Source organism: Sinocyclocheilus grahami, unplaced genomic scaffold, assembly GCF_001515645.1.
Source record: "Sinocyclocheilus grahami isolate Dianchi unplaced genomic scaffold, SAMN03320097.WGS_v1.1 scaffold932.1, whole genome shotgun sequence".
Lineage (NCBI taxonomy): Eukaryota > Metazoa > Chordata > Actinopteri > Cypriniformes > Cyprinidae > Sinocyclocheilus > Sinocyclocheilus grahami.
This window is the reverse complement of record NW_015506111.1, coordinates 264,198-277,174: the sequence shown is the minus strand read 5'-3', so window position 1 is coordinate 277,174 and position 12,977 is coordinate 264,198. Positions and strand designations below refer to the sequence as shown.

Sequence of the window (12,977 nt, the reverse complement as noted above, 5' to 3'; positions counted from 1 at the left end):
TGACATCGCGATTGCGATTGCGATACGATTAATCGTGCAGCACTATTCTATACTATATTTATTTCTATGTTTTCATATAACAAAGTTGCTAAATCCTCTCTTATTTGCTACAAAAAGAGAATGTAAGTGGTGTGCAGGTCTTTTTGTATAAATTCATTGAAATTCATTCAGTGTTGAACTGAAAACTCGCAAACATGAGAGGCTGCTGTATTAAGGCCCGTTCACACCAAGGACGATAACTATAAAGATAACGATAAAGATATAGTTCTAAAAATCGTTCTCAATATTAAAGAATAGCAGAGTCCACACCACAGCTATAACGATAAAGGCACAGAGTAACGATATCCAGCTTTTTTCAAGCTGATGAACGATAAAAAATTGACAGCCAATCAGAATCAATCCTGCTATAATGAGCTCGAGAATTTAAAGCGGCAGACGAGCGTGCGCTTAGAATAAACAGACGATATCGTTTGCTGGTGTGAACGCTAATATCGTTATCTTTATAGTTATCGTTCTTGGTGTGAGCGGGGCTTTAGACTGATAAACCCACATCTGTCCCTCCTTCACCATCTTCACTGTTCGTCTGCTTCTCGCAGGCATCTGTTTCATAAGGGCTGTGTCGACCCGTGGTTGGTGGACCATCGCACGTGTCCCATGTGTAAAATGAACATCCTCAAAGCTCTCGGCCTCACGGTTGGTGTTTTTCTCTCTCCCTCGTCGCTGTGCAGAGGTCAGGCTCCTGTGTCATGTGCTGTTTGTGCATGTTTTAGTCCTCCTCGAGTGCAGAGAGAAATGAGCTGAACACGAAGCTTCAGACAGAATCAGTGGAATACAAACAGCTGAATAACATTCTGAATAAATTCACTTTATTTTTAATAATAATACTAAATAATATTTAATTATTATTAATTACGGTAATGAATTGATACATAAAATTATTTCCAGAGGAATCATTATTTTCATTTTATCTTATTTTATTTAGTTTTTTTTTTTACATTAATACTTTTAATTATTTTTTTAAATATATTTTCTGTTTTAATTTTAATAACGCTTTAGTCATTCTGTTGTGTTTTTGTCATTTGTATATTAGTATTTTTTTTTAAATGTCTGTATAGTGTTTTTATTAATTTTATTTTATTTTTAGTTATATTTTTCAAATATTTCCATTGGATACATTTTTTTATTTCATCTTGTATTTTTTTATTTAATTCTTAAAACATTGATGTTCGCTACTAACATTGTATTGTGCCATAATGAGTGTAATTTTAGAATCACTGATACTGAAAAGTTTATTTAATATTTTGAAATGTTTATATTTATGCTGTTTACATGTTAATTTGTTAGTTTTGTTGTGATTTTGGCATTTTTTTAGTTTTTTAAATATCTATAATTGTTTTTTAGTTATGCTAATACATTGAGTTAGACTAAATGAAAAAAGGATGCCTTGTTTTCGTTTTTATTTTAGTTAAAGTTAGTACTTTTGTTGTGTTTGTCATTTTTGTAGATTTTTTAAAAAAGTTTTTATTGAGATATAATTAAGTTAAACTAAATGAAAATAAAATGTTGCCTTGCTAACTAGATAAAATAAAACAAGTTTTAAGTTTTTTTTATTTTAAGTTAATTTTTCAAGTTATGAAAGTTTATTTGAGTAGTAGTTTAATGCTTAATTGTAATAATCCTGGCCTTAACCATGGTAAAATCCCTGAAATGCATGGCTTATTGCTTCAGTATGGCTATAGTGTAATTCTGTTGTATTTAACTCTATGCTGTGTGACTGTGGTGTAATTCTGTTCACATGCAGTCGAGTGCCGAGTGTCTGAATGAAATTCCTCTGGACTACGAGCTCGCCGTGGGGGGCGTGGCTCTCAACGCCATGGTGATGAGCGATGATGTCATGGCCGGCGATGTCGTCGGGGGGCGTGACCCCGGAGTGAGGATGGTGGGTCTCCCTCAGGTCCTCCTGGACTCTGAGCCACTGTCCCAGGATACCTTGCCAACCGAACAGAGTGAGTGTGCAAACAAGTTCATAAACATTGATTTCTGTGAGAGTGGAAGTCGTCCTCATCTCTAGTGCAAGGCCTTGTGGGTAATAATTTACATTTTTGCATTTAGAAGATGCTTTTATCAAAAGTGACAAATAATAGTGCACATTTAATAACAGCCCAAAAAAAGCATGCACAAATATGCATGTGGCAAAAATGGCAAACCATCCAGACAGTCTTGTGAATAAAGTACATTTTAGCATACTTTTAAAAAAATTATCTGCACTACAGAAATAATACACTTCAAGTGCAAACTGAATGTAATGTTTTGGACATTATATGTTAATTGTAATTAAATGAAAATGTAGTTTAAATGTATGTAAAATGCAATTAGCTGAACTTTAGAGCACTTCTTTTGACCCACTTAAGTTAGACGCAAGTACACCTTTATATGTAATTTCATAATTTCTTCTATTGTCGCGAAATATGGTTAAAGTGCACTGCTGAATGAACTGACAAGCATTTATGGGAAACTAAAATATACTTTAATGTAATTTCTGTTAAAACATGCATGTCATGTTTTGAAATATAACAAGAGTTGTTATAGTTAACTAAAACCATAAAAAAGTTTCTTGAAATAAAATAAATGTTAACTGAAATTGTTACTGTAACTTATTTGGACTTTTATTTGATAATTTCTCATTTTCATTGAGTTTAACTTAATGTACTAAAATAACTAAAACTGAAATGAAAATAACAAACTATATAGACATATAAAAACAAAAATAAAAATGACAACACAAAAATTACTTAAAAATAATAATCCAAACTATTAATGAAAACTAATATATATCATTCCTACTAAAATAAATCACATCCATACTAAAAATAGTTCACCTAAAAATGAATGTTCACTGGCAGTGTCCTCACCCTCAGGCCATCCAAGATTTGAGTGAATGGGTGCCGTCAGAATGAGAGTCCAAACAGCTGATAAAAACATCACAGTAATCCACAAGTAATCCACACCACTCCAGTCCATCAGTTAACATCTTGAGAAGCCAAAAGCTGTGTGTTTGTAAGAAACAAATCCATCATTAAGATGTTTTTAACTTCAAACCGTTGCCTTAGACTAAAAAACGAGTCCATAATCCATAATAATGCTTCCTCCAGTGAAAAAGTGGTCTGGTCTGAATCAGGAGAGAAATCTGCACAGATCAAGCAGCGTTTACAAGCCAAAATAGTCTGAAACTGCTCTAAACAAACATGTTGATTAATTTTTTGATGAGAGAGCGTAACAAGGGATGGACTTTATTACTGGAGGAAGCGTCATTATGGATATTTTACCAAAGGCAATGGTCTGAAGTTAAACATGCCTTAATGATCTTTTTTTTTTTCTTTCTTAAAAACACGCAGCTTTTGGCTTCACAAGATGTTAACTGATGCACTGGAGTGTTGTGGATTATTGTGATGTTTTTATCAGCTGTTTGGACTTTCATTCTGACGGCACCCATTCACTGCAGAGCATCCATTGCTGAGACTCGGAGAAGTCTGATGAAGAAACAAACTCATCTATATCTTGGATGATCTGAGAGTGAGCAAATTTTCAGCAAACTTTTTTTTTCAGTTTTTTTTTTTCGGTGAACCATTTCTTTAAAGGGAGAGTTCACCCCATAAGTGACTGTTCTGTTACTGTTTATTCACCCACGGGTCTAAATCTCTATTATTCTTTTTTCCTTTTCTTTAAAACTCCAGAAATCACCATAAAAGTAGTTCATATGACTTGTGCACTATATTCAAACAGTTCCAGATGTTTTTGGCAAAACAAAGTTGTGGAAAGACACGAGGTTGAGTAAATGATCATTTTCAGGTGCACTGTTCCTTTAAATCTGTAACTCGTTCTTCCTTGTTTGACTGTATATTGTAAATAGAGAATAATTTTGTCCAATTCTCTCCTTAATTGCCCAGTTTTTCCATCATGCACTTTATGTATTTAGAGATTGGATTTCGTTTTGAGATTGGGATTTCGGTCACAAGTTTGTATACTCGCACACAAAACACACGTGCAGTTCACCTCACTGTATTTCTCTCTCTCACACACACACACACACACACACTCAGTAGACATTTGTACCATTTCATGCTCAGTATTTTGCACGTGTTTCAGTCAGATTGTGCTTTGAATATTAATAAATTTTAATGTAAATTTTTTGGGGCTAAACATCATCTCATTTACAGTGTTTCACATCTGTTGCCTTTGATGTTGTCACATGATTCCATCTCATTTCAATATTTGAATGTTTCCTCTCAGTTAAACTAAAAATTCCGACACGGTTGAATAATGAACATCCAAATCTTTATTCTAAACTCAGGAGAGTGACAGTTGAAATTTAATGGCAAAAGTAGCATGTTTTTGCTGGAAGTTAAACATGCCTTAATGATCTTTTTTTTTTTCTTTCTTAAAAACACGCAGCTTTTGGCTTCACAAGATGTTAACTGATGCACTGGAGTGTTGTGGATTATTGTGATGTTTTTATCAGCTGTTTGGACTTTCATTCTGACGGCACCCATTCACTGCAGAGCATCCATTGCTGAGACTCAGAGAAGTCTGATGAAGAAACAAACTCATCTATATCTTGGATGACCTGAGAGTGAGCAAATTTTCAGCAAACTTTTTTTTTCAGTTTTTTTTTTTCGGTGAACCATTTCTTTAAAGGGAGAGTTCACCCCATAAGTGACTGTTCTGTTACTGTTTATTCACCCACGGGTCAAAATCTCTATTATTCTTTTTTCCTTTTCTTTAAAACTCCAGAAATCACCATAAAAGTAGTTCATATGACTTGTGCACTATATTCAAACAGTTCCAGATGTTTTTGGCAAAACAAAGTTGTGGAAAGACACGAAGTTGAGTAAATGATCATTTTCAGGTGCACTGTTCCTTTAAATCTGTAACTCGTTCTTCCTTGTTTGACTGTATATTGTAAATAGAGAATAATTTTGTCCAATTCTCTCCTTAATTGCCCAGTTTTTCCATCATGCACTTTATGTATTTAGAGATTGGATTTCGTTTTGAGATTGGGATTTCGGTCACAAGTTTGTATACTCGCACACAAAACACACGTGCAGTTCACCTCACTGTATTTCTCTCTCTCACACACACACACACACACACACTCAGTAGACATTTGTACCATTTCATGCTCAGTATTTTGCACGTGTTTCAGTCAGACTGTGCTTTGAATATTAATAAATTTTAATGTACATTTTTTGGGGCTAAACATCTCATTTACAGTGTTTCACATCTGTTGCCTTTGATGTTGTCACATGATTCCATCTCATTTCAATATTTGAATGTTTCCTCTCAGTTAAACTAAAAATTCCGACACGGTTGAATAATGAACATCCAAATCTTTATTCTAAACTCAGGAGAGTGACAGTTGAAATTTAATGGCAAAAGTAGCATGTTTTTGCTGGATGTGAAGGATGTTTTGATCTGGTGGAGGTTCAGGCCTGTTCTGCTTTATCTGAGGGACAAAGACATTCGACTCTGTTCAGTTTGCATGCACAAATGCAGACAAGATAGATGCCGTACAAACAAATGACAGCAAACATTTACAGATGAGAAAAACAATGTCACTCACTCTCGTGTTTTCACCGCATGAACGGGTATGAAGAACTAAGAGAGAGAGAGAATGACATGCAGTTTCTATGACGTTTAACATGCTCAAACTTCAGCAGAATTTGTTTATTACACCTTTTAATGCATCTTATTATATATATATATATATATATATATATATATATATATATAGGGAAGTTGACCAATAACATTTTTAGATAGAGTTGTTAATTTGTTATTAACTCACCTTTTAGTTTCACTGCGTGCTTCGGCAAATTTGTGTCTGATCATAAAACTTGCCAAAGCATCTGCCACCTCAAAAATACACAAAAATCAAATATTGCATTAAAACGTGCAACAAGAATAACAAAATCATCTGTGCATAATTAATGTTTATACAGATGAGTGAGGGAATGCTGAGTGTTCCAAGACTGTTTATTTATTCAAAAAACAGTAAATATTTATTTTTTTAAATAACTCTCTTCTTTGCGAATATTTAATTTAATTCGTAATTTATTTCTGTGATCAGATCTGAATTTTCTGCAGTCTTCAGTGTCACATGATTCTTCAGAAATCATTCTAATATGCTGATTTGCTGCTCAAGAAACATTTCTGATTATTATCAATGTTTATGCTGCCCAATTTTTTTTGTGGAAACTTATATTTTATCTTTCAGGATTCACAGATGAATAGAAAGTTCAGAAGAGCAGCATTTATTTCAAATAGAAATCTTAGTATCTTTATAAAAGTCTTTACTGTCACTTTAATGTATCTGTATAAAAGTATCAATTTCTTAGAAGAAAATCAGTGATCACAAGCTTTTGAATAGAAATGTGGATATATAATATAATCTTACTTTATCTGGGATGTCCTCATGCACTGCGTGTCCACAAGGGGGCAGCACCTGCATCATGAATTTACCTACAGAAGCCATAGAAAACATTAAATAGAGAATATTAGCATACTAGCACATTACTATTACTGCCATTATTCAGGTGAAAACGCTGTTGGTCACGTTGCTTTTCTCAGCGCTGGTCGACCAATCAGTGTCATTTGAGATTGTTAGGCATCTTCGAAATCATTTATATAGATTGCTAGGGCAGATTTCAATGTTTGTTATTGTGCAGCTCAATGCATGATTGCTGTCATAGGATACAGTTATTGATCAGACTCACCCTGCATCTGTCCAATGGTCAGGTCTCTGTCCAGTCGATCAATGCCTGAACACAGGACACGTTTCACATTAAACTGACAGAACTGAGCAATTTTGTTGCATAAATGATTCACTTTAGCCATTCAGATCAGCACCATTTGTTTGATTATATGTTGCATTGTTTAGACTGTTCCTTAAAAGGAGGATTACTGTCTGTTTCATGTGTTTCAGAGGAGTGCTTTGATTGGTCCGTGTCTCTTGCCTGCCAGCAGTAGGAGTTTTGGGACGTTGCAGGACAGAAAGAGGTTCGATATCCCTCTGAACCAGCCATCCCAGTATTTCTCTGCTTTAGACAGGTCGATTCTCCAGCTGTACACGCTGCATGGCTGAAGCACACATGCACGTCGATTACACTCAGTTTGTCATGCACTGTTTGTTCAGTTGCACACAGAGGGGTCAAAGGTTAATAAATGTTAAATATGGGTGTATGTGAGCAATAGCAGGATTTCAGTTGTTCTGGAAGCCAGTTCCGCCACATAAGAAACAATTCATGCTTTGTAGATCATAACTATTAGATCAGTCAAAATTGGGAATCAGATTTATGAGATAAAAAGTCATAATTATGATATAAAACTAAAAACTGCATACCAAGTCATAATAATGAGAAGTTGAAACTGATTTACCAAGTAGTAATTATGACATTAATAAGTCAAAATTATATATAGTATGTCATACTTGACTTTTTATCTCAAAATTATAAGTCATTAAAGTCAAAATTATTTAATTATGAGTCAAAATTGGGAAGACAAATGATAAAGATGAAAGTCTAAAAATTATGAGATTAAAAACAAAATTTACAAAAAAAATATATAAGTGTATACAGTCATAATTATGAGATAAAAAGTCTAAAATGATGAAGCTGAAATTGAGAGAAATCGAAATTATGAATTAAAAAATTAGCATTGACAAAAACTAAATGGAGTGTAAATGGTCATAATTAAGAAAGTCCAAATTATGACAAGTTTTAATTATGAGATGGTGAAATGGACTAAAACAAATCTAAATTATGAGGTTTAAAAAAACTAAATTATGAGTAAACAGTCATAATTTTGAGATAAAAAGTTGAAATTGAGATAAATCACAATTATGAGGTTAAAAAAAGTTTAAACCATGATAACTGAGAAAGTAACAATTATGACAGTCATAATTGTCACACTAAGTTGTAGATATGAGATACTGAAATGGACAAAAAAAAATTTATTATGAGGTTTAAAAATTGAAGTTAAAAGTTTAAACGGTCATAATTGAGAAAGTCAAAATTATGACAGTTGTAATTATGCGATAGTCAAAATTGAGATTTAAAAAGTGAAATTGACAATTAAATTGAGTGTAAAGAGTCGTAGTTGAGAAAGTCATAATTATGATATGAGATAGTCGAAACCTGACGGGTTAAACTAAAATGACAAAAGAAAATCTAAATTATGAGTTTAATTTAAAATAAAAAAGGCTAAATTATGACATACTAAGGCATAAATATGAGACAAAAAGTTCTGATTATGTTATGAGAATGAGGATTATGCCACTATGTCAACTGGCATGATGTATTTTCTAATCTGGCACAAATGGGCTTCCATACATCTGCCTTCAATAATGTGTGGTAGTGTATATATAAGGCAACTAATTATTATGTATATACTGTACAGGTAGCATGGTACTTTAACATTCATATACCATGGCATTTACTTGCTACTTCAAAGAATAGCACAGTATTACAATGGCGCATATCCAGACGGCCAGTGTTAGAGGAGCTCACCTCTGCTGATGCGCTGCTCTCTGTTTTCTCCGTCACGTAGTTGAGATCGTAAAACTCCTCGTGCCCCTCGGCCACGCTCTCAGTCACCGGACTCACCGGCTCGGCCGAATCGCCTTCCTCCACCTCACACCTGAGAGACACACGCTCGTTCAGTGAGCAAAGCAGTGTGAGGACGAGGAGCGCATGTGTGCTCAGACCCTACCGTCTCACTTGTCCCACCATTGACACTTTAGCAGATTCAAGGTTTCTGATCTGCCCACTCTTTACACTGCAACCAGAAAAGAAACGCATGCTGGAAATGAATACTTTCATTCATAAGGATGCATTGAATTGATCAAAAGTGATATTAAAGACATTTATAATGTTTCAGAAGATTTCTTTTTCAAATAAATGCTGTCATCAAAATCAAATGTATCACAGTTTCCACAAAAATATTGTGCAGCGCAACTGTTTCCAACATTGATAATAATCAGAAATGTTTCTCGAGCAGTAAATCAGCATATTATACTGATTTCTGAAGATCATGTGACACTGAAGACTGCAGTAATGATGCTGAAAATACAGCTGTGCATCACAGAAATAAATTACAGTTTAACAGATATCCACACAGAAGACAGCTCATTTAAATTGTAATAATATTTCACAGTTTTACTGTTTTTACTGTATTTCTAATCAAGTAAAGGCAGCCCTGGTGAGCAGAAGAGACTTCATTCAAATACATTTTTTTAAAGAATCATAATGAACCTCGTTTATATTTATTTTCTTTCTTTGCTCTGAAAGTTAAAATTGATCAAAAATATATATATATGGAAAATATTTATGAAAACTATGACATAGTAACTTTATGAGATAAAGTCGAAATTGACGTAAGTTATAATTGATAAGATGCTGTAATTATGAAAAATTTGAAATCTAACATACTAAGCCATACGTTTGAAAAGCTGAAATTGACATACTAACTTGTAATTGAGATAAAAAGTCATAATTGCAAGAAAAGGTTGAGATTATAACGCATGAAGTTGAAATTATGAGACGAGTCAAAATTGACACACTAAGTCATAATTATGAGATAAAATATAAATATGACATAAAATTGAAACTTGGCATGCTAAGTGATATTATGAGATAAAAAATTGAAATTATGACATACTAAATCGTAATTGTGAGATAAGTCATAATCATAAAATAACAAATTGAGATTATAACACATGAAGTTGAAATTATGAGATGAAAGGGAAAACTGACATCCTCATAATTATGAGATGAAAAAAATGTGAAGTTATGAGATAAAAGTCATAATTCAGAGGCTTGGCGGAGATGTGATTTTGTCATGTTCTTGTTGGGGCTTCAACAAGTAATTTCTCTCTGTTTTAGGAGATGGGTTAGTTAGTAGGTTTATGATTTAGCCGTTTACCCGGCAGGAATGTTGTTCCAGATCAACAAGAGAAGTTGAAACAAGAGCTAGTCTTACTTTTAGTTTTAGTTTACTTACTACTTTTAAAAGAAAGTGAATGTATTTTGTGATAAAATCCCTTTTTTTCCCTTTCCCACTGGATGAAAGCAGGACTGAAGAGGACCTGCACTGAATTTCACTGTAAACCGTTTCTATAGACTGAATTGTTGCAGTGGTCTGTGTGTTGTGTGTTATTTTCATTTCGGATCAGATCAGACTCTCTCTAATAATCATCTGGACGCTGACCTCCATTCAATGGCGTGATCGATGGATTTGAAGGATTTGGGTCGTCCTCTCAGGAAGTTCTGCATGCTGTGCAAGACTTCCATCGCACTGCCTGCGTAAGACAAACCACACATTCACAGCTAAATCATGCTGTAGACCTACAGAAGACGCTGGGCTGAAGGAAAGCCACTTTATATTTCGGCAGAAACTAGGAGAACGTTTGTACAAATATTTACTTAAAGTAAAAAAAAAGACATTAAAACATCACAATTCCTTAATTATTTTAAATTTATATATGTGACCATGGAGCACAAAAGCAGTCATAAGGGGTTGATTTTTCAAATTGAGATGTATACATCATCCGGAAGCTGAATAAATAAGCTCCTTAATTATTTTAAATTTATATATGTGACCATGGAGCACAAAACCAGTCATAAGGGGTTGATTTTTCAAATTGAGATGTATACATCATCCGGAAGCTGAATAAATAAGCTTTCATTGATGTATGGTTTGTGAGGATAGGACAATATTTGGCAGAGATACAGACCCATACAATGTATTGTTGGCTATTGCTACAAATATACCCCAGCGACTTAACACTGCTTTTGTGCTCCAGGGTCACGTATATATATATATTTTTTACATTTTATATTTTATATATAAAAAAAATATTTTTATGGAATTTCTTAATTATTATTAGTAGTAGAAGTCATTTCTATAATTTTTTATTTAAGTAAAATACATATATATTATTTAAGTATTTGGCAGAAACTGAGATATTGTAACAGTAGTAGTAGAAATAGTAGTGCTTAGTAATGCTAAAGCTTGAATTAATGTTTTGTTCAAATAAAGAAATAAATATTAAAAATCAAGATTCATTATTCATATTATTTTAGTTTATATATTGTTTAATATTTAAATGTAATATTATTCTTTTTATATAAATGTATACATTTTTTATTATTACTGTTGTTACTATTAGTAGAATTGGTAGTAGTAGCAATATTATATACCTTTGTAATAAGCATTTTAAAATGTTTTTTAAAAATGTGACTGTGATGCTGGTTTATGACAGATGACGCAGTGTTTCTCACCCTCCACCACGTCGATGGCCACCATATATATATATATATATATATATATATATATATATATATATATATATATATATATAATGCATTAAAGTGTTTTTAATACATTAATCTCATTATGGTCGGTATGATCTCATTAATAATTCTAACAACAGTTATAATGCATTATAACACTATAATTAGTTACACCTTGAGAAAATATAATGTATGAAAACAACCAATTTCTATTGGCATGGTTTAGAAAATGCAAGTTTATTTCTCACAATTCTGACTTTGGATTCATTTTGTTATATTTTAAGATTAAAAAAAGTAATGACTTTTATCTCATGAAGGAAAAAAGCTACATTTCAGATGTAACCAAGATTTTGCAAATATTTTAATGCAATATACAATTACTTCTAAAAATATATATAATGCATTACAATACACGCTAAGAATACTTTTATAATGCATTGTAGATAAAGGCTTCAAGTAAATGTTACCAAACATTTATGTTTGGTCTTAAAATTAATGTTAACTGTAAAAAAAAAAAAACAAGAACAACAAAAAAACACAAATTTTATTTGAGCTGGTTTCCAAAGCAACATTTCTTGGTATACTAAAATAACTAAAACTGAAATAAGAATTAATAAAAACTGTAGACAAAAAATAGGAGGGGGGGGAGTAACTAATACAAATATATAATTAATAAAAAAAATATAAAAAAAAAAAACTATAAAAATGTTGAAAATAAACAACAAAATTACTAATAGGTTACAATTTAAGATGAAATTGGCAAATGCAAAATAAAGCAAGTCAAAATATTAAAATAAACTAACAAAAAGTGATAAAAACACAACCAAATTACTAAAATATTAACTAAAATTAAAATGAAAACGTAAAATGCAAAAATAAAAATTATTCAAAATATTTTGTATAAAACTAATAAAAATATCAAAACACAACAAAATTACTAAAACTAAATTTAAAAAGAAGTACAAAATAAAATTAATTCAAAATATTAAAAACAAAATAACTAATAAAAATGACAAAAACAACAAATTGACTAAAATGTTACATACAATGTAGAGAAAAACAGAAAGAAATAGAATCAAAAACTAATTCAAAATATTTTAAATATATATATATATATATATATATATATAATAATAGGCTACACTACTTCGTTTGGTGTATGTAATAATGCTGCGTTTTATTCACTGAGTCACTGATGCATATTATTTGCTTAAAAGTGAATGTTTCTGTGTGACGTCCTACACTTACAGTTATATATTCTTTAGGTATAGGTTGTTGTTTACATTTATAATTGTGTTTATATAGTATGAATAACAGTAGAAAGTTGACAATTCTGGCACTGGCTCTGTTCTAAACCAAGATACGGTTTATGTGATAAGTGCGTGTTCGTACCGTAAACACAGCCCAGGACAGGGCCGAGTGTCCTCCTCCGTGAAGCAGAACCAGCAGTGGACCGTCCTGACCGCTCTTATACACACGAAACACGTGCACACACACACCGCGGTCAAGGAGAAACAGTCACACACATGCCTGTAATTATACACACATAAAGCTCTCCGAGTGCACCTGTGATCTCAGGTGAGAGTGAGTGTGTGAGAGTGAGAGAGTGAGTGTGAGTGTGAGAGAGAG

The 12,977-nt window shown here is 32.5% G+C and overlaps 3 protein-coding genes across 3 annotated transcripts in view; 1 reads left to right on the top strand and 2 right to left on the bottom strand.

Moving 5' to 3' along the window:
- Nucleotides 1–2,103, top strand: part of LOC107564413 (RING finger protein 150-like) — a 16,423-nt gene extending 14,320 nt beyond the window's left edge. The window contains exons 5-6 of the mRNA XM_016249504.1: nt 597–693; nt 1,802–2,103. Of these exons, the coding sequence (XP_016104990.1) occupies nt 597–693; nt 1,802–2,071 (367 nt within the window). The 3' untranslated portion in view covers nt 2,072–2,103. The remainder of the gene's footprint in view (nt 1–596; nt 694–1,801) is intronic.
- Nucleotides 2,104–5,278: 3,175 nt separating this feature from the next.
- Nucleotides 5,279–11,354, bottom strand: LOC107564410 (protein phosphatase methylesterase 1-like). The gene is made up of 10 exons (XM_016249502.1): nt 11,337–11,354; nt 10,264–10,354; nt 8,767–8,832; nt 8,565–8,694; nt 7,014–7,137; nt 6,774–6,818; nt 6,455–6,519; nt 5,846–5,913; nt 5,621–5,655; nt 5,279–5,503 (listed from the first exon to the last, which is right to left on the bottom strand). Exons 2-9 carry the CDS (start codon nt 10,344–10,346, stop codon nt 5,631–5,633), a joined length of 606 nt encoding a protein of 201 aa, XP_016104988.1. The 5' UTR covers nt 10,347–10,354; nt 11,337–11,354; the 3' UTR covers nt 5,279–5,503; nt 5,621–5,630.
- A 1,308-nt stretch (nt 11,355–12,662) lies between these two features.
- The window catches only part of LOC107564411 (protein phosphatase methylesterase 1-like), a 3,743-nt gene continuing 3,428 nt past the window's right edge, over nt 12,663–12,977 (bottom strand). Inside the window, exon 3 of the mRNA XM_016249503.1 lies at nt 12,663–12,833. Within this exon, the coding sequence (XP_016104989.1) occupies nt 12,699–12,833 (135 nt within the window). The 3' untranslated portion in view covers nt 12,663–12,698. The remainder of the gene's footprint in view (nt 12,834–12,977) is intronic.

Bases quoted from the DNA above. Each gene is read 5' to 3' on its own strand.
- LOC107564410 (XM_016249502.1), bottom strand. From the start codon at position 10,346: ATGGAAGTCTTGCACAGCATGCAGAACTTCCTGAGAGGACGACCCAAA. The intron at 6,520-6,773 runs GTGAGTCTGATC...TGGCTTCTGTAG, and splicing joins GACCATTGGACAGATGCAGG to GTAAATTCATGATGCAGGTG. The intron at 5,656-5,845 runs GTGAGTTAATAA...TCTCTCTCTTAG, and splicing joins GCACGCAGTGAAACTAAAAG to TTCTTCATACCCGTTCATGC.